The sequence below is a fragment of the Scyliorhinus canicula genome, chromosome 2 (assembly GCF_902713615.1).
Source record: "Scyliorhinus canicula chromosome 2, sScyCan1.1, whole genome shotgun sequence".
Taxonomy (NCBI): Eukaryota; Metazoa; Chordata; class Chondrichthyes; order Carcharhiniformes; family Scyliorhinidae; genus Scyliorhinus; species Scyliorhinus canicula.
The window spans coordinates 253,959,338-253,981,593 of NC_052147.1; the positions used below are offsets into that span (position 1 = coordinate 253,959,338).

The 22,256-nt window shown below is 45.2% G+C and overlaps 1 protein-coding gene across 5 annotated transcripts in view; it reads right to left on the bottom strand.

Moving 5' to 3' along the window:
* The window catches only part of zeb2b (zinc finger E-box binding homeobox 2b), a 155,095-nt gene that overhangs the window by 41,549 nt on the left and 91,290 nt on the right, over nucleotides 1–22,256 (bottom strand). For 2 of the 5 annotated variants that reach the window (XM_038789953.1, XM_038789955.1), the window contains one exon: nucleotides 9,660–9,917. In XM_038789953.1, coding sequence (XP_038645881.1) covers nucleotides 9,660–9,917 — 258 coding nt within the window. Of the gene's footprint in view, nucleotides 1–9,659; nucleotides 9,918–13,460; nucleotides 13,606–16,670; nucleotides 16,916–22,256 lie in introns of those variants that run through there. The other 3 variants (XM_038789952.1, XM_038789956.1, XM_038789954.1) reach the window with 3 other exon arrangements.

Below are 22,256 nucleotides of genomic sequence, written 5' to 3' on the forward strand. Positions count from 1 at the left end.
GATTCCAGGCACCGGGAGAATGCTGTGAATGCCTATTTAAATCAGTCTAATGAATCATTTAAATGTGCAGAACGTGATTCTGCCAATGAGAGCGAGATTCAGATTGTGACGTCTCGCGAGTCTCCATTAAATCTCACAAGATGCTTCGAGCGTCGCAAATATCGCAATAGGCCTCGTGAGATTCAAAGACCTCGTCCCAACACCAAATCGGGCGCGGAGGGCCGCTGAATCGCACCCATTGTCTTCCACAGCTGACATCATACAAACAGGTCTGAGCAGTTATGTTCCAAGGGGAACTGGGGAAATCATCTGCACGGACACATCTTTTGCAAGATGAGAATCAACCCATTGAGGCTCAAACCAAAGTTACCTCTACTGCAGGTGATTTATGTCACTAGCAAAGGATCAGGAAGTCCCTTGACCAACTTACCTTACAAGGCAGCACAGGGACTGTGCTGAGATCGATTTGTTGGATGATATTGTAAATAGTTCCATTGTTGTTGTAATGTGTTAATCAGGGATTGAAAGGGGGCGAGTTCTCGGAGAAGGTGGGAAGAATGGGGCAGCCAAGAAAAGTGAGGGTACGGTTTGCTCTTCTAATGTATTTCCTCAGCGGACAGCCGCTGTGGAGCTGTCTCAGGGAGCTGCAGACTTGCAAAAAATAATTTGCAGCAGAGAAAGGCTGCAAAGGGCCTCTCGGCAGTACATTCAACCACAAACCGCAGTCTCCCAACACCTTTTTAATTCTGTTGGAGCCCAGGCATTTCATCACGCCCTGGATAGAGGCTGCAGCAAGAATGTAAAGGCTGCTTAGTCAAGTGGCCCACCTGATGACTCTAAAAGCAGGCAGTCCTCGTAAAATTGCATTTAGTTGGCCCCTAACAGGCCAAATAGCTTGCTTGTTGGCTGGCGCGTTTCTCACTCTTGCGTGCACCTGCCGATCGAAATATTGTGTGTGAGCGAAGACGTTGGGATTTGCGTCCTTCTCACCTCATTTCTCGCACTTCTTGGTCCGGGGTGCGCCCGCCCTTGCCTTGCTGAAGGCAGATGTTGGGCTTGATTTACCAGCTACGTCCTCCTGGAATCGGGATGGGACAGGGCCAGTAGATCCCCGGGGAATCCTCCCCTGGAATCGTCAATGGTTGTTACATCTTGCTTGCGAGATCTAACAGGATCTTGCGAGACGTTACGATCTGGATCCCACCCACAATGGGCAGGATCCAGTCTCGCATGATTAAGTGAGTCTAAAAACCAACTTAGCTGTGCTGATGCTGAATCAAACGGCCACCCAGCATCTATCGGCCTCGCCGAGGAGACCCGACTGAGCACCAATTAGTACTGGTCCCCACAAACTGAGACCAGGCAGAACGGCAGTTGGGGGGGGGGTCTCCCAGGCGATCGCAGGCCCCCGGATGGTCGGCCTCTGGCCAAGGTGGCACGCTGACACTGCTGGTGCCATGCAGGCATCTTGGCACTGTCAGCCAGGCACCCTGGCAATGCCACCTGGGCACCCTTGTAGTGCCACTTGGTTGCCAGCCTGGCAGTGCCAGGGGGCCAGTGGCACCTCCGCATCCTTGCAGAGTGCCGTTCGATAGCGGGGTCAGAACGGACTCTTTTTTTTCCAACGTCCATAATTTGCCTGTATTTCTGCCGGGAGCCACTTGAAGATCAGTGAATGCTGGTGGGCTGCCTTGATCATGAGTCCATCCAGCCTGAGCTGCAATCCCCATCCCTCTTTCTTGAGGGTGTATGTACTTATCAAACATTGTCAGTCACTGCCTTTTTAAAGAAGTTTTGAAATATCCCACAGGACACCTACTTCCTTTTTTCAGGTGGTCAGAGATGAAACTGCATTTGACAGTTTGCTTTATACTTAATGGCCTGTTGCTTCAAATGGATGTGGTCATATACTCCTGGAGATCTCATCCGTAAACTGCAATTACATGGGCAAGCTCATTAACATTCTTCAAATAGGGATGCAAAATTAAATGTTGCACAGTTTACAACCCTGGTTTAGAATTTCAAAAAGTTTTGCAATCCTTATTGCCTATTGTGGTGATAGAGCTATGTCATCAAAATCATGATTCCTTCAGGCAGGAAATGAAAGTTATATCTGCTCTCCTGAAAGTGGCCATTCATGCTCACGTACATTTCTAAGAGATTTCCGACCAGTCTTCATGCAAAACCTTCGTGTCACTAGGCTGTTTGTTCGTGGGGTTCATCATTTGATGGTGTACAGAGAAGGGCAGCACGGTGGCACAGTGTTAGCATTGCTGCCTACGGCGCTGAGGAACTGGGTTCAAATCCCGGCCATGGGTCACTGTGAGGAGTTTGCACGTTCTCCCCATGTCTGCGTGGATTTCACCCCCACAACTCAAAGATGTGCAGGGTACGTGGATTGGCCACGCTAAATTGCCCCTTAATTGGAAAAAATAATTGGGTCATAGGCAGGTAAGACTGCAGAAAGGGTGTGGGGTGGGGGACATGCCCAGGCTGGCAGTAGTCCACAGCATTCCTAAACTTAATTAGATCAAAAAAGACAAGGAGACATATTTTGAAATCACTGCTGGGCAAAATGGGTGTGCATTGTGGATTTGCACCTCAAAATTCCAATTGGGGACCAATGCAAATTTAAAGGATCTACCACTGTAGATGGGCAGGTTCTAGCCACCCACCAGGAGGTCCTTTCCGATATGGCAGCTGCCAGAGTGCATCTACACCTGTCCTCCTGAGGTACCATGCCCTGAGAGGACTTTGGGAACCATGGACATGTTGGTCTGTGGTTATGCCTGGCAAAGTACTGCAATGGTTTGCCACTGCCTTCTGCAGATGATTGACCAGGAATCTCTCCAGCTCTTACCACCTGCTATTACCGTAGATGGGTAATATTTGTACGTTGATTGGATATAGCTCTTGGGGCTAAAGGGATCAAGGAATATGGGGGATGGGGGGGGGATCAGGGTATTGAACTTGATGATCAGCCGTGATCATGATGAGTGGTGAAGCAGGCTCAAAGAGCGGAATGGCCTCCTCCTGTTTCTATTTTCTATGTTTCTATACTTGACCTGTTTGACCATGTTGTGAACACACTTTCCTTGACCACCAAGCCCTGGTGTGGAACTTGATCCCAGGGCGTCTGGCTCTGAACCCATTGTGTAACAAAATTGGGACCACATTTTCTTCAGGAGTAGCAATCAGAAGCTAGAATCTATGCTGATGTTTCACCTCCTTAGCCAGGAGCCTTGTGGCCAATTAAAATGCTCCAGCTGATTGATTCTGGAAATTTCCTGGTCAATTAGGTTTTTTTTCAACATTTATGACTGTGAATGTTTCTGTGTTGACATTGATAAGGCGTTCATTCGAGATCAGGATCAGAATTATCTGAAATTTCCCAGCAGCACATAGTGTGTAATAAATCTATAATATGTACCTAAAGGGGCTGGTTTAGCACAGGGCTAAATCGCTGGCTTTGAAAGCAGACCACGGCAGGCCAGCAGCACGGTTCAATTCCTGTACCAGCCTCCCCGAACAGGTGCCAGAATGTGGCGACTCGGGGAGCGATTTTCCTTTCACTTCATTATTTATTTATATATCATTAAGAGTTCAATAATGGTCACAAACCTAAGGGGCTGACAAAACTCAAAGAGTGTACCTAGTATTTAAACAAAATCAATTCTGCAGATGCGAGAAATCTGAAATAAAAACAGAAAATGCTGGAAGTACTCAGCAGATTGGCAGCATCGGCGAAGAGAGAAACAGAGTTAACGGGCGGGATTTTCTGCGCAACCTGCTGCGTGTTTTCTCGTACTCTCAAATCACCAACGGGATTTCCCGTTGAATGCATATCGCGTCACCGGGAAACCCGAAGCGGGGGGTGTGCGCCGTTGGTGGCACCGAAAGGAACCCGCCAGTGTGAGCAGTCGGTAAATTCCGGCCAACATTTCAGGTCAAAGACTGATAGTGAAAAATAAAATGCAATAGGTTTTTTAAGCGAGCGAAAAGGCAGAGGGCAGAAAAGAACAATAGGGAGGGTCTGTGAGAAGGCAGAGGACAGGAGAGATTAAATGACAAAAGAGTTGGTGGTGCGAGGCCAATGTGAATGATAATGGGACAAGTGAAGGAACAAAGGATGTGTCTAGAGGAGGTGTAAATGTCAGAACAGCGAACAGCTGCTATCTGAAAGCAAAAACGAGAGAAAAACGAGAGTAAAACTGAAACCTGCAAACAAAAAGGAAACAAAATGGGGGCGGGATTACACGGTCTGAAATTGTTGAACTCAGAGCTGAGTCCAGAAGGCTGGAAAGTGCCTGACTGAAAGATTGGGTGCTGTTCTTCAAGCTTACTTTGAGCTTTATTGAAACACTGCAGGATGCCACGGTCAAGGTCCATGATGTGAAAGGTCAGCGTGAGAGCCAGGTGGAGCACCTGGTACTCACTCTGGTTTAGTCCCCATGTGCTGTGTTAGAAACAGTAGACAAGCCAAATACACGTGCTCCCACAAATTAATATAAATCACAATCAACCTCCAGAAAGTAATCCACTCATGTGACTGTTGCCACATAGTATGACAATCACAATTTATGTACAGTATATTAAAAGTTGAGTAAAGGGCAGCACGGTGGCCTAATGGTTAGCACAGCTGCCTAAAGGCGCTGAGGTCCCAGGTTCGATCCCAGCTCTGGGTCACTGTCCGTGTGGAGTTTGCACATTCTCCCCGTGTCTGCATGGGTTTCGCCCCCACAACCAAAAATGTGCAGAGTAGGTGGACTGGCCACGCTAAATTGCCCCTTAATTGGAAAAAATAATTGGGTAATCTAAATTTTTTTTTTAAAGTTGAGTCTCCTCGTTTGTGTTGTACTTACTTCTGGTGTCAGGATTTTCGATGTCACGTAACATGTTATGCCTGGATATGAGAGTTTAAGCTAGATAGTCTGTATGCCTACAATTACAATTAACTATCAGATCAGTTCTCCCAAACACATGCCCACAGACTTCTGTCTCTCCAATGCCCAGCCTGAAGCCCGAGCCAGTTATCTCAGTCAACCCACCATTGCAAAGCTCACCTGCAGTCCTAGCTAAATGTTTGTCCCGATCTGCAGAACCCCCAACCTAGCAACTACTTACATTATAGCTCCTCACCCAACTGTTGGCTTTCTGTCTCCCTTCATTCTGTCACTCTGGAGTGGAGGAAGTTAAAAGAGAGAGAAATAGAAGTGCAAGTAGAGAAATAAAGTGAGCAGAACCAGAGAGAGAGAGAGAGAGAGAAAGCAAGAGAGGCATCAACAGCAGGTGACAGACAAGTGGTGAGAATGTGAAATTCATTGCCACATGGAGCGATCAAAGCAGACAGCACTGACATATTAAAGAGGTGACACCGTGAATACGTGTGATTGAGGTTTGAGGGTAAGGCGGATGAGCCTAATAAAGTGGGAGGATGCTCATGTGGCATATAAACATCAGTATTGCCTTCCTGACCGAATGGGCTGTTTCTGTGCTGTGGGGAATGGTCTACCAGCCACGCTACGCCTGAAAAGCAGTGCGCCGCGGTGCAACGTGGCTGGTAAATGATGCCAGACCCCGCTCCCGGCATCTAACTGGCTCACCACGCCTCGCGAGATCTAATGTGATCTCATGAAACACCATGATGTGAAGCCTGTCCACTGTGGGCGGGATCACTTTTTTGGAAACCTCTATATTCGAGTGAGACAGCTAGTCTCACTCTCGTATGCATGTGGAGTTTGCAAATTCTCCCCGTGTCTGCGTGGGTCTCACATCCACAACCCCCAAAAAATGCGCAGGGTAGGTGGATTGGCCAGGCTAAATTGCCCCTTAATTGGAAAAAAATTGGATACTAAATTTAATTTTAAAAACTCACTCTAATATGCAGTTCCCTGAGGTAACCAAGGCGTTGGGAGCTATCCGTTTCTCCTTGGAGACCTCAGGCAAGTGCCATTCAGTACTGGTCTCTACAAAAGGGGACTAACAAAACGGCACTCGTGGGGGTCTCCCAGGAGATTGGATGCCCTCAGGTGCATGCCCTTTGGGTGGTGTGGTACCCTGGCACTGCTGGTGCGACCTGGACACCCTGGCATTACCAACCTGGCACCCTGGCTGTTCCACTGTGCCAGCTTGGCACTGACAAGGTGCCCAGGTGACACTGCCAGCTGGCAAGCACACTGCCATGGTGTCAGGCTGGCATTGCCAAGGTGCCAAGCTGGCATTGTTTTGTGTGGTGGTGATCGGGCAGGGGTGTGCCCTGTGCAGGTGTGGGGGGGGGGGGGGGGATGAGGTGGTGAGAGGGGCCCCTGGGATCCCTTGCAGTGAGTTGGGGCTTGGGGAGGGTTTGGTGATCACGTCGGGGGCTCGAGAGATCGGGATACCATTTAAAAATGGCGTCCTGATCTCTCCCTGTACTGAGGAATTTCAGCAAGTGGGGCTCCTCAGTGCAGGAAACAGGACTAAGTGCAGGCTTGGTCGCGCATTCCCCACTGAGCTCCATATCTAACCAGAGTCACGTTAGATAGCGTGTTTCTCAGTGCTGCGAACGGCAGGAAACACGCTGCTAAACGCGCTTGCTATGTCACATAGTGCCCATTTGATTAAATCGCGTCCGTAGCCTCCATATAATTCTGTATGAGAAAAGGGTCTCTCGCGAACCATGATGTTGTACCACAGCAGATCTATTATTAGCTTTAGCACTAAAAATATCAGCTCCTTCAACAGTAATTACATTTTTACAATTGCTTGTAGCTAAAATATATTTTTCAACAGAAAATGCTTGGTCAATGAGATACTTGTCCAACTGCTATTTCATTCCACCCCCAAAATAATGGATTGGGATCAATTTTATACTAAAATGTCGGGACAAGCCGCCCAGCAGAAGGATAATTGCTCTGCAAATTGGCCATTCATAGACAAGAGACAGGGAGCTGAATTCTCCGCCGTCGGGATGCTCCATTTTGCCGGCAGCCTGGGGATTTCCCGACAGCGTGGGGCTGCCCCACAATGGGAAACCCCATTGACCAGCCGGCGAAGCGGAGCATCCCGCCAGCGTACTGAACCAGAAATCTGGCGCGGCGGGACGGAAAAACCCACCCATGATTTCTGCTCCTTAGGGACAGAAAGTCTAACCTTAGAGACCATCCGGTCAATCAGAGGCCAGCAGCTCTCCAGGCCTGGCAGACACACCGAAAACAGTGGCCAGTGCCAATGCTGCACTCATGGCTTAAGGAGACATTCAGCTCTGGATCAGGACTTTGTATGTGTTTGGGGTCTCGCCGAGCCCCAGTGAGGGGTTCGAGGGACCAGTGTTTGACATGTTATGAGGGGGTGGGGGTTGGGAGAGGAACATAGGGGTAGTAATATTTTAAAGGGATGTTCCCATGGACCCAGGAAGGCGGGACCCCACAGGGTAATCTGGCGTGCTGGCTGCTTGGCGTGGGCTCTCCCACAGTCGGTTAAATCCTGATAGCAGCGAGATGAGGCCCTTAAATGGACATCAGTTGCTCACTTTGTGACCTCAATTAGCCCACTGGCAAATGGGCAAATTTGGGGTGGCAACTGGGACATGCAAATAAACAGCAGCCAAGCCATCCACTGGATTTTATATGCCCCACAGCCATCAAACCCACTGTCAGGGGAGCATAGAATCCAGCCCATTATACCCGATTGTATTTTGGACTAAGGACTCCCCAGCAAAGTTTGAAAACAGGCAAAGTAACTTTGTATCCACATATGGACAGTCTTCTCCTTAAAAGGTCTCAATTCTATCTCTTAGAAAAAATCCAAAAATAGTTTTGTTTTTAAGAAATGACTTGGCCATTTAATATTGATAATAGATGGGGAGATGGTGGCATCGTGGTGCAGTAATTGGACTAGTAATCCAAAGGCCCAGGGTAATGCCCTGGGGATCACAGTTTGAATCTCACCACAGCAGATGTATGAATTCAATAAATATCTGGATTTAAAAGCCTAATGGTGACCATGAAACTATTGTTGATTTCATCTGGTGCATTAGTGACCTTCAGGTAAGGAAATCTGCTGTCCTTACACAGTCTGGCTTACATGTGACCCCAGAAGATCTACAGCAATGTGGTTCACTCTTTGCGAAAAATGCCCTCCAAAATGGCCATGCAAGCCACTCAGTTCAAGGGCAATTAGGGATGGGCAATGAATGCTGGCCCAGCCAAGTGACGCCTACATCCCAGAAGGAATGAAAAAATACCAGCTGGAGCTCTGGGGGAGTTGTAGAAGCAGGGTGTTTAAGGAATCCAACAGATACTGGGTTAGCTGTTACTGGGTTACGGGGATAGAGTGATGGTGTGGGCTTGGGTAGGGTGCTCTTTCCAAGGGCTGGTGCAGACTCGATGGGGTGAATGGCCTCCTTCTGCACTGTCAATTCTATGGGACTATGATAATTGTTAACATAGGATGCTTTAATATCCATGTCAGCTGTGTTCATTCTGACTGATTCTGGTCTTTCACTATAGGCCCAGTAATTCCTCCAGGTTGACTCCCCTTGATGATGTCATCTGTAATCTCCATTCCAACAAAAAAAATTAACTGAAATAAAGACAAAGCACCATTCAACTTAATGATTATTCTTTGCAACTGTTAGATCTGTAAAAGGTAAGGCAGCTTCCTTGACTCTAGGCAGCCTGGTTTTGTTTTTTTATACTTATCAGCTTGTTTTCTATATTGTATATGGCAAAAAATTTATGAAAGACTGTCATTAAATACTTTACAGTAAGAAGTCTTACAACACCAGGTCAAAGTCCAACAGGTTTATTTCGAATCACTAGCTTTCGGAGCACAGCTCCTTCCTCAGGATTCCCTGGAAGGATGCATTCTGCAAACGAATAGACCAACGAGTAAGGTGACTCTGAAGTAAATGTTGGGAGAATGGCATTATCCTAAATTTAAGTTTGGGCTGTTATTTGAGATAAAGTGGGATCAATAGTGTGGTATTCTATGAACGCAGAAAACGTGAAGCAGATGCCCATCAGCAAATAACTTGAAAATAGAATTATAGCTATTCAATAAATTAAAATAAATGTTAACGCTTGTTATTAAAGCATGTCCATCTCAAAATCACGGTTGGTATTGTAATTTGTTTACGATTTTCTTTAAGCCTGCCATAATGTAGATAGCACTGACCTCCACTTTGCACCTCCAGTTTGTAGAGCTTCAATTGACAGAATTACTGGCATGGAGTTTTTAATGTCACCTCACAGAAGCCAGAATACAGTGTTAAACTATAGCCTTTAAACAAGATGGTAAAGTAATGTTCCTTTGCTTTAATTAAACAACAATAACTGCATCTGCACTACTCCCCAATGTTATTCTTTAATTAAACTCAACACATCAGGTAGGTACAAGATTCATAAAACTGACAGCAGAGCTCTTTTACGAGTTTGACCTCTGGATTAGAGAACTACATTGGCTTTTGAAGGGTGTCACCAAATTACATATTTAACAATGGTTGAATCATCATATAACGTGTAACATTTGGAACATAAAACATCTGTAGCACATTCCTCTGCCTAACCAGCATGTTGAGTCAAATGAATTAGAGTGAAGAATGTTGTGTGTGGACAACCTCATGTATTCTAATATTTCCAGAGTGAAGATCCAATAAGCAGTCCAGAAGGCAGACTTACCAGTACCATCTATTGAGACTGGCAGTGTCTCCCTGCTGTGCCAGGTGTGTTCCATGCTGCAGTCCCTCTTCTCACTTTCCTCGTCCTCCCTTGGCAACAGTACTTGATTTCTATGTGGGGAAGAATCGTGGTTGGGCATAGTCACTGGACTGGAATCTCTGTCCAGGGCATTAATAATACTGTCATCTTCCGCAATGTGAAGGTTGTCTTCGTCATCTGTTTCTGAACCCGTATCCACTACATTCTCATAGTTCAAAACTGAAAAAGAGAAAAGGAATCAGAAGATTGTAGAGTTACCAAAAATGTAGGCAAAACCATGAAGAAAGAAGGGCTGAAGGTTAAGTGAGTAAAAAGATCTACCATGCCTGTGTTTTGTCAAATCTGGCGCAATCTCATTTAAATCCCTCTACCCCAGACCTAGCACCTGGTGTCTCATTTTCCAAACTCTTGAGAGCACTGACAAAACATGCCGAATAAGCTAAAAAACATGCTTCAAATGTCAGAACTACTCAAGAACCAAAATAAACCGGTTTATTTGGCCACACAGACCTGATGCACTTGCATTCCTTAAAATAGACAGTTTATAAATAAGGTCTTTGAACTGAATTGAAGGTGGCTGCTTCTGCATTAGCTTGCCTTCCCAGTCATTCAGTGTGCATGGTAGTACATAAATTGTCCACTTTACCACTAGACAAGAAAGATTAGAGTAATAAACACAGGGACATTAGTTTAGCTAGAGCAACATACCATCAGTTACACACATACAGACACAACACTGACAAAAACTGTTTAACCTGCTCACAAGAAACACAAACAGACACACACAGGGTAAAATTTATTGTAGGCGACGGAGGTCTCGCCTGCTGGCTAGAGAGCTGGCAAGAGCTCCATGTCACCTCTTTTCAGGAAGCCTTGCCGCATTAAGAGACAATTAACTGGCAGTGGCGGGCCTTCCCTCCGATCAAGGACCCTGGGAGTGGAAATACCGCCCAACAAGAGCTGCCGGACAATCATGGCCAACAGCCTTTCACTGTTCAGCAGTGCCGCCAAGGAGCCGGTGATGCACCCACAACCGAGGCCCGGGATCGCCAAGTGGTCCAGGTCACAGGTGAATGATGCCAGACGGGGGATTGCAAGATGGGGGTCATGTTCCCCTGTCATCCCAATGCCGAGTTCCTCGAGGGGGGGCACCGAGTGACTTTGAATTAGGGTTCCTTCCCCGCCACCGCTACTCCCCCCTTCCCCCACCCAACCCCATGGAAAACCCGCCAGCAAATCCTTTTTGTGCTTCCTGCAAGGTACCTCTCTCCCCCACCGTTGGGTGAATACCATCGGCAACAAGATGAGGCTCAAGCTGGTGCAGGAAAGCCCTCCATAGGAATTCATCGGGGGAGGGGCAAGAGAGAAGGTGGGGTGTCCCTACCTGCAACCCCCCTACCTGATTATTTGCCCTCCTACTACCAAAATCACCAGAGGGGAGGGCATTAAATTTCACACACACACGGTTCATTTTGATTTCAGTGCTCTTAATAAAGAAATCCTTTGGCTTTATCAACTGAACTATCTCAAGTGGCTCTTGCCAGCTATCAGATTATACAGGAGTGGCAGGAACAGAATTGTGCTTGTATCAGGTTTAGAATCCTCCTCTCATGAATTTGTGAAACATTGAAATCATTTCTATTTACAACACTTGCTTCCCAGGCCTTCCTATCTGCTTCTTTTCCTGCTTCTGGAAGGTTTGCTGTTTATTATTTTGTGAAGAAGAATAACAAAAATAGTTTTTAAAATATCTATCTATCTATATATATATTAGCTGGGACAAAAAAAATTACACCGCACATATCTACTCATAATATGATCTTTGTATAATCCGCGGGCCTGCACTTGCCTTCCCAACAACTGCACAACAGGTGCAAATTAAAATGAAAACGGCAGCGAAGTTGGGCAAACAGAAATGCTGACCTGGTTTGAATACCAATTGACGGGCGAAACAAAACCTTTTCAAAGAGGTGTGACCACAAGGGTTTAGGCAAGTTCAGGCTGGGTAATGCCCTTTGAAAATAAATGATTTTTTTTTAAAAAGGGAATATTCGTCTTCACTCAAGCTGTGTGGTCCAGATATACCTTGGCACAATTGACTGGGCCCTTCCTTTGCAACGGTAGTTTAACCATTTCTTAGCAACGTGCCGAAGATTCTTTATTGCACAACGGTTCAAGGCTTCACTGGATATATTTGTCTCGGGCGACAACAAAAGGTCTGAGTCCTGGGAAGCTATCAACCCACCCCCTAAAAACTGGTCTCTGGGTGCAAGAGAAATAAAGAGAGGTCTTGAAGGAGTGAATAAAATTATCTAAGGCTGGACAAGCATTAAAAGGCTTTTTATTCCATAAAAAACTTGCCTTTTAAGGTCTTTTGCTTGTCCACAGCATTCTCTCTGAATAACACGTGAACGTTCCCGGTGCAGTGTGATTCAAATATTTTAGAGAAAGGGGGATAAATGATTAATCACTAGCTACCGCACTCACAAATATCAGAGCAAGCTAAACAAGCAATGAAGTCATGTCTCAGTGTAGGGGCAGCAGCAGAACATATATCACCCTCAAAGGGCAACAATACTTTCCCAACCTGCAAGACCTGGACGACAGGAAATATTATTCTCTTCATAAATACCAATTTCAGTCCTGACAAGAATCTCTCCTCTGAGCAATAAGCTCAAGCCCCAGCACCAGTGGCTGGCTCAGAAGACCTCACTAAGACTGTGGGAAAGATGTAACAATGGAGCTTCGTTGAACATTAGCATTTTATTGCACTGATAAGCTCAACACCCCGACCCAGGCAAGTACAAATGATGCTGATATTATCCTCCCTTTTTTAACAAAGCAGATTGATAATGAATACACTCCTGGTATATAAAACCTGAAGGCTATTTATTTAATAACTTATGCAAACCTCAAGAATTTTAATTGAAGCAGTTTACAAAAATGGGAAGTTGTCCGCCCAGAAACCTTGAAAAACAAAATCAGTTTCCCTTAATTGACAGGAATATATGCATTTCAGCTAAAATAACTACGAATAAGTATTGGGACCCTTTTCCCCATTTCTAAATGAACTGAGATTTTAATCCTCCTTTTTATCTCACTCTGTTAAAAGCAAAACCAAGCTGGCCTTCCGCAGTCGCTATTGTGACTTTGTTAAAGTATTGTCTGCCTCTGATCTAAAATGGGCCACTTCTTACATGTGGCTCCTCTAGATTTACCCAAGGGCCACCACACAGGCTTTAGTCATCAAACTGCAAGTTGGCACCAGCACAGGGTATTACTTCAACCTACAAAGAAGTGGGTGCCTGAAGAATTCTTCAGAGTTATTTTGTAAACACTCTGTGTGTGAGAGAGAGAGATGTCCAGTTGCTGGCTGAGAATAAACAATGGCCCCGTATTAGTCTGTGGACAATGTGAAATGTCTGCCAAGTGAATAGCAGTGATGGATGCCAATAAAAATGCAGAATTTTCAAAGAGATCCATGGAGGGATTTCTGTAATGGTCACCTTGTCTCCTGATCATTTTAGTCAAGTCAGAAAGTTACAGTAAATCTAACTGGTTTTCCTCTATCCACAGATTTAAAAAAGCTGAGTAAAATGTTTTTAAAATCAAAATTTACGCAATTCCTGCTGGTGTAAGAATATTCAAATGCATTTATCAATGTTCAGACAGCAGTAATGCCACACAAAACAGATTTCTGAACGGAATGTTTGACGAAAGGGAAGGTCGTGAGTCCGACTGTACAAACTTTTTTATTTTTACCTGTCACATTGTTTACGGTGACAAATATTAATGTTGCTGTTCTGATGATTCTGGTCCTAGCACGGCAACAGGACAGGACATTCCAAGGAAATTCAAATAAACACACTAACAGGACTACAGGCTCCGATGGGACAAAGTTCCAAAATCTATTTCAACCTTAATTTAAAAAGATAAACAAATAAAATCCCGAGGCTGAAACAAAAGTGCCACGTAGATAGGATTGTGGGCTCTGGTTCTTCTCTGGTAAGAGAATAAAAAAAATATGATTTGAGTTTACATCATGTTACAAGTCATGCTGAAATATAAATAAATAATGCCACAAGTACGATTGCGGCCCAGCATGCACCAATATCTCAACAAGAATACATTAACACAGGCCCATCATTTCATTATCTCATTTTAAAACACAATAGAGATGCCCTCATCCACACTGAAATATGTTTGCCTAAACTGCTCCTTCCGCCCTTCTCACTGACGTACGATTTACATGAAATAAAACAAAGTAAATATATTTTTGAAGGTTACGTGTGCTTTTGTCCTGTATTTGTTTTTCTCTTTCAAAACCGTACAGTCTGATAAGATAAAATGTTTCAATGGGAACAGACTTACTGTGCACTTTAAGGCTGCAGTGTTCCTGCAACATTTTTCTCAACTGTAGAAATTCGAGCTCAGCCAGGCAGACACCTACATGAACTAAATGACTTTAGTGAGATTGTCCACAAAACAATTATCTGGCTGCTTTTGAAGAAGGTTGGCTTGATAAAGAAGCCAGTGCCACCTTCAAAATGGCTTTATTCCATGCAGATAAAAAAGTTTTGCAAGCTATCTCTTTCAAGAGGAAACTTTTGGGAAAGGTGATGAAAATTAAGGGTTATAAGGGCAATTTTTCTCTGAACACTGTTGTTTAATAAACAGGTTTGCATTTGGCTGCAAATGTGCAAATCATGGTCGACGTTGCATCACCAGCAATTGATATCATCATTACTGCGGAAATGAAACACAATTCTTCTCTCTTTGCAAACAAAAAAAATAGAGCTATAACAAACAGTTTTTTTCTTTGTTTCATACAGTGCTCACATAGCCTTGTATGTACATTATACACACCCACTTGCTTCTTTGGTAAAAATGTCCAGAATATCAGGTCTCAAGCCCTCCTTATCTCAGTACTATGTAGAATTACATGGAACGTACAGAGTAGAAATAGGCTGTACAGCCCAACTCAGTGTTTGTGCTCCATATGCCCCTCCTCCCACCCACCTTCATCTAACCGGATTTGCATATCTTTCTTTTACTTTCTCCCAAATATTGGTATAATTGTGACAAAGTATAGTGAACTCAAAAGGGCTACTGTGAAAACTTGTTTTCCCCCACTTCTCCATCAAAAATGTAGGACAAAAAGAGGTGAATGGATATTTTTCATTTGCACCTTACTCCCCCCTCACCTTCATATCCCTTCCCACCGAAACACGTTCTTTAGAATGTGCTAGTCACAATTGCCAATAAAATATACCTTATTATCAGCTTCCCTCCTGTTTTCTCTGACTTGTTTGATCAGGGTCAAATCCGGAAGCTGACAGTGAAGTTATGATGACTCTTAAGTATCTTTAGTTTTGAGCCGAGGAAGATGTTAGAATGGACATGTATGATAAATGCAACTTTAGGGAGTCGGTCAGCAAATTGCAACGTTTTGCAACAATTCAAAGGACTTGTTTGTAAGCAGAATATACTTAAGCTTGCATTCCTTTCTGTGAACTTATCCGTCAAAAGAGGGTTACAAATCAGCCGACATTACAATGATTGGTGTCTTCCCCAACCCCTCCCCCAACATTTTCATAATGAGTGTTTTTTGGCCAGGAAATTGGGCTTTTGGGCCTGATTGGCACCATTGAAGTCCGTCATGGAAGAATTGATCGAACGAGGTAAATCATTCCTTTATTATTCCCATTCCTCAAGATGGAATGCTTCAAAATGACCTGTTGCTCCATCTAACTTCTCAGCTAGGAGCTCCCTAAATCTGCCAATGAAGCTAAGAGAGTATGAACGACAGACAGCACAGTCCAGTTGATGCCCCCCCTGCCTCTGTGATCAAGTGATTCTGCATCTCTGCTATTGAGTTTCTGTAGTATCTGTATAGCAATAATGCACCTTGCCAAAATACTTTGTACAAGTTAATAATCCTGTGCAACACAGACAACAAATTTGATTTTTAAAATGAACGATCTTCGAAATGGCCCAGGGCTTTTATATAATGATGGTGTCCAAACGACGGCCCTGCTGTGGCACAAGGTGAGTACATTCAGCAACTGATACAATGACGCTCACACTCAGCAAAGACGTCATTGTGCCAAACTGTTTCCTGACTTGTGATCAAGCAAATTAGATGGCATGGGGGCATCAAGTGTGAAGATAACACATTAATTGCAGGCTTGTAAATAGAGCTGGCAGCTGATTCAATTGTCTTCAACTGAATGGAGTTTAAATAAATTTAACAGGGGTCAAATGCTGAGGAAAAAAAAGTAAAAAGTGAATGTTGCAAGGTCTGATCTTCCTCACAGTGTTAAACCTCTTGGCTTTACAGATCACTATTTTGACATGCCACTTCATGAAGCAATTCTTCCACCAGAAAACTCAGAAACTTTCAACTGTGATAAAAGCATTTCCTAAATATACTTTTTCTTTACCAAATACTAAAAGAAGAGATTGAAGTTTTTACATCAAAGGCTATCATACTTATTTTTCCAAGTATTCTTATCCTCCAGTGTGCTCTCAGTTTTAGCACCATGCGTTATGCTCCCAAAGGGAACTGTACCTGAGCCATTGGATCATCTACATTTCAAGACCTCAAGTCAATCCTGGGTTTAACGTTGATTAATGCGCATGCAAATTGCACCAGGCAACACTGGAACGAAATACCTATTTTTGTAGTGTATCAGTAGTAAAATCGCTCAAAGCTGACCAGCAAAACTCTCCAAAAAGCCCTCTCAATAAATTATCAATCAAACCCAGAATACTAATAATGATTTATAGTCCAGCCGGTTCTTCAGAGCTCTATTGTTTCCACTAAGGCATAAACATTAGATCCAAGAGCAACAGTAATGAAAGTCGCTCAGCCAGATTCGCCTTCAGCCCTTTCTTCAGTGAATCTCAACTTTCACTGAAACTTCCTTTACAAAATTGCTTATACAGGCAATGACTAAAATCAAATCATACCTTTAACTGAAGAAATGACAGCTGGCTCCGTAAGGAAATGGCTTACTGTAAATAAGCCCGCATGATCCCAAGCAGCTAGAGGCCCGAAACAAACACCTTCCATCGGCAGCAAAACTATTTTTTTTTAATTCCAAAGTTCACTTCTGGTTGGGGCAGCCTGTACTCAAATGCCTCGTAATCCTCTCAGCTAAGAATCATATTTAGTTCTGGTGCTGGGAATTAACAAGAGCCTTCTCCGTCTGGCACGGCTAACAGGCAATGTGTTTCTAGCCCATCAGTTGTAGGGGATGGACATGGACATTCACCTGATTGGATGGAGGCAATTTGTTGTGCTTTAAAAAAAGAGATTTGGGTGTATGTTAATCACCTGAATGGCTCAAAGGGGAGGTGTGCGCATTTGCAAATTGGAAATGAGGTCATTGTCTGCTAGGTTTCCAAGGGGCGTTGGGTGTTGTTAAAGTGACAAAGATGCAGCTGACTGTATTGGGCTCACCTAACAACCCACCAAACTGGGCAAGAAGTGACAGAAGTGAAAGGCACAGAAGCAGATGCTCAATACATTATGGGGTCTGCTTTGTGGCAGCGAAAACAAGCACAAAAGCAGGAAATTCAGTGATGTGTAAATGGAACAATGAGAAGGGAAAAATTCAATAATTTCTGTCAGGAGGCATTAACTGAAGCTGGACTTTAATTGAATTAAAGTCCCATTATTTGTTCAATCCTGAGCAACAGGCTAGCAAAGCAAGGTTTGCTCTACTGTTCTGAGGTACCAACCTTCCTCACCCCGTAATACTCAGCCATCTGTGCACACATCCACACATGTTCTATCTCACGACAATTGCACTGGGCCCCTATCAAGCAAGGACGCCAAAAAACACACACACACAAAAGCTCTGCAGGCCTCCCCCAGGTCCAAAGAGCAGGGGAAAAAAAACTCGTTGCTTGTCACACAGGTGAGCCAGCAACCACATCCTATCAGCCTTAACATGCATCAAGCAAAAGAAAGGTTAAAATTAGAAAATTCAATTTATTTGATAATTTCCCAGAATAATTAGAGTTAATATGGGTTAATTAATATGCAAATCTCTCAGCAGATGTTTTGCAGCAGGGCCCAAGCGTGAAAGCAGTCTGCCTTCCCCTACGTGATTTCGGCTGTCAGTTATTGGGCATAATTACTGTAACTAACCAAATACACACAAAACGTTGAGAATATAAAATTGTTACAGTTTCGCCTGTGTGCAAGCTGGTACTTTGCTGTCACAAAGGGGCCAATTTCTTTTTAGAAAATAAAGGTCTCTTTTTAGCTTCCTAGGGCTTTTAAAAAGGCAGTGACTAAATTAAGTATCTTATCTGCTCCCATGCATAATTTAATCAGTATTTTTGTTGAACTCCTCCTCTTGATACACTGGTGCAAACAGTGCGAAAGCTGGCAGATTTTGAACAGGTATGGAAAAAGAGAATTTAAAAGAGGTGAGCACGTGGGCAGGGCATATTCACAGCTCAAATGCGACATTTGCTGTTCGCAAATTAGTTCGTGTTTTTTTCAAATTTGCTGCTTAAGATTCTCACTATGGATTTATTTGCAAAGCGAGTGAAATCACTTGTAAGTGTTTACTATGCCACACAAATGTATTTATTCCGTAAATACTGACTGCACCTCACTGGTCAGCTAGTTATAATTAACTAGTTATAATTAACGTGGCCAATATCAGCGCTCTTTGCAAACAAAACCCAGAAGAACCAATGTTGTGACATTGTGATTGGCCGGGCGATGTATTTCCATGTCTCACGTCAATGGAATTTAAATGATGGCCTCCTTTTTAAAATTTTAAAAATAAATTTAGAGTACCCAATTAATTTTTTCCAATTAAGGGGCAATTTAGCGTGGTCAATTCACCTACCCTGCACATCTTTGGGTTGTGGGGTGAAACCCACGCAAACACGGGGAGAATGTACAAACTCCACACGGACAGTGACCCAGAGCCAGGATCGAATCTGGGGCTTCGGCGCCCTGAGGCAGCAGGGCTAACCCACTGCGCCACCGTGCTGCCCTCCTTGATGCATTTACAAGACAGCGAGAAAAAGTTCCCCATCTCACGATTTGGGGGTGACAATATCCTTTTATTGTTTGCCATTAGTTAAAACTTCTGAAGTTCGAACATGTTTTCATTGTTTAATAAGTGCACATGTTAATAAAGACAGCTTTTATCATACATTTATTAATGTCATCAGTTTAAAATACATTAGGTGGGATTCTCCGACCCCCTGCCGGGTCGGAGAATCGCCGGGTGGCGGCGTGAATCCCGCCCCCGCCAGCTGCCAAATTCTCCAGCGCCGGGGATTTGGCAGGGGCGGGAATCGCACCGCGCCGGTCAGCAGCCGCTGACAGTGCCCCCCCCCCCCCCCCCCCCCGCCGATTCTCCGGCCCGCAATGGGCCGAGTGGCCGCCCATTTTCAGCCAGTCCCGCCGGCATATGTTCCGACAGGTACTTGGCTCCGCGGGCGGCCTCCGGAGTCCACGGGGGGATCTGGCCCCGGGGGGTGCCCCCATGGTGGCCTGGCCCGCGATCGGGGCCCACCGATCCATGGGCAGACCTGTGCCGTGGGGGCACTCTATTCCTCGGCGCCAGCCAGTGTAACAGTCCGCGATGGCCGGCGCGGAGATGACCCCCCTGTGCATGCGCTGGGATGACGCCGTCAGACGCTGATGCTCCCGTGCATGCGCCAACTTGCGCCGGCTGGCGGTGGCCCTTCGGCACCAGTTGACGTGGTGCCAAGCCCCTTCCGTGCCCGCCAGCGCGCGCAAACCACTCCGGCGACGGCCTAGCCCCTGAAGGTGCGGATTGGGACGGCCCGACGCCAGAGTGGTTCACGCCACTCCTTCACGCCAGAGTTGCCCACCCCACCGGTTTCCGAAGAATCCCGCCCATTGCATTTTTGAGAGACCCAAAGACATTTTGTAGCAATCAGGCACTTATCAGGGCAGAGTCAGGCTTCCTGTTGAATTCAGCTCTGGAGGGGGAGTGAGGGTGGAGGGGGTGTAAACCCTTCCCCAAATGCTGCCAATCAATCAGAGACCACTTAAGGGCCTCAATGAACCTATGAGCTGGTAGGCTAGTCACCATCCTTTCTGCTCCAAGCTTGATCTGGGGGTGTCAGGAAGGTAGTGGTCTCTCCACCTTGCACCGGCCGCTGAATCAAACCTTTTACCCTGTGATATAACACACGGAGCACCGTGCTACCAGATCAATGTGGGTTTCAAAAGCCGTCTACTGGAAGTTCCAGTTCCATGATTTTGAAAGTGGTTTTTGGCATGATCCTTTTCTCTTGGACTCTTCTTACTGTCTCAGTGGCTGAAGGTACCATGTGATATGGTACTGAATCACACAAAGTATGGGGTGGGATGGGCTAGTGTGGGCTGAGTAACTCAGTTCAGTCAAGATGGACACAGGGAGCCACAATAAACTGCAGTCCGCCTATGCATAAGATGAAACGTTATGCAGGTATTTACTACCAACTTCAACCGATTGGAAAATATGGACAGCCTTGCCCACCCTTCTGCCTATTAAGGCCACCAATTAATGCCACTTAAGGGTCTGCCAGGCAGGCCCAACCAAAATCCCTGATTTACCTGAAGTCCGGAATTCATGACACTTCTTTGAGGACTACATTTAGTCCAACAGTGGCCACTATTCGATTCCAATATTGCTGGCACTACAGAGCTGATGGCTAATCTCATTGTCCGCCAGCTTTTTAGGGTGGGATTTCCTCCTCGGTGAGGGTGGAAGTCCCACACTGATGCAATTAATGCTGTATCCAGACCAATATCGCTGCAGGGCAGCTGAGCTTATGGCCAGCACCATGCCGACCACTGTTTTGGTCAGGGCGTCAGGTAATCCCCTCCCTTGTAAAATCCACCTCATTGTTTTAATGGGTTCAACATAAGAAAGTGACGCTATTTGTATCACTGTGAATTCGCATCACCTTTCTGTATACCTGGAAGCTGTACCCTTGGATGTGTGGCTGTGCAGAGTAATACATTGGAGAAATGTGTCGATACTGGGGAAGAACATTTCACATGACAAACCCGCAAATTAGAAACTTTGACGAAAAGTATTTTATTTTTTTATAAATTTAGAGTACCAATTATTTTTTTCCAATTAAGGAGCAATTTAGAGTGGCCAATCCACCTAACCAGCACATCTTTTGGTTGTGGGGGTGAAACCCACGCAGACATGGGGAAAATGTGCAAACTCCACTTGGACAGTGACCCAGGGCTGGGATTTGAACCCGGGTCCTCAGCACCGCAGTCCCAGTGCTAACCACTGCGCCACATGCCGCCCCTGACTAAAAGTATTTTAACATGTAATACTCTGCTATTGTTGATAACTCTTGACTTAAACGCTGAAATCTGCTGACGTGAGCAACTCTTTTTCATAATGTGGGGCTTTACTTGATCGGCACCTCATCCATCACCTTAAAAGTTCACTCCCTCTACTACCAACACACAGCGACAGACGTGTGTACACCTACCAGATGCACTGCAGTAACTCGCCAATGCTCCTTCGACATCACCTTCCAACCCCCCTCTACCAGCTAGAGGCACAAGGGCAGCAGACACATGGGAAGACCACCACCTGGAAGTACCTTTCCAAGCCACACATCATTGCGGCTTGGAATTATATTGCCATTACTTCACTGTCACTGGATCACGATCCAGGATCCTAACAGCACCGTGGGAGTACACGCATCAGATGGACTGCAGCAGGTCTAGATAGCGGCTCACCTCCACCTTCTCAAGGGCAATTAGGGATGGGCAACAAATGCTGGCCTCACCAACTATGCTCACATCCCATGAAAGAATGTGCAGCCAAATGCTCTGCTAATGTTGGGCTGTTGTATGTCAGTATGGGGCAGAGATCTCTACTGGTTTGGGGACCACTCTCTGCACTAATCTGGGGTTTCTCTCATCTGCTGCAAAGTCACGCTGCTAACATGGAGCTTTTTTTCTGCTGATATGGGATCACTCTCTCTGCGAACTTGAGGTTGCTCTTGCTTGATAAGATGGGACCATGCTCCTTGGTGCTGCACCCCATGCTCCCTCTGCCCACATGGAATTAACTGATCAAGGCTGAAGAACTCCAAAGCAGTTCTCAGTTTTGATTTCTTCCAGGCCCACCATCAAAACAAACACTAACTGTGCTCGATGGGATATGATGAAATGCATGGGGAGAGCCTTTATCCCCAGGTTTTCTTGCCAATGACGCTGTCCACCAATCTTTCTGGTAGGTATTCTGCCAGTTTACAATAAGAAAATAAGCACGTAAGGAAGTTTGGGCCAATAAAGATCATTTGGACCATTTAGAGGCATTTCCTGTCAATTCACTGACCTCAGGCTGAAAGAGACAAATTTTCAGCCCGCACACTCTTCAAACAGTGAGTTTATCTTATGCAATCTATCCCATAATAGACTCTGCCACCTATTTAGTCTCCCGAGGGGAAAGTTCTATATGAATACTCAACAACTAAAAGCAATCAAGTGAATCACCAGAATGTCTGTGCAAGTAAAGCAAAATGGCATCCACT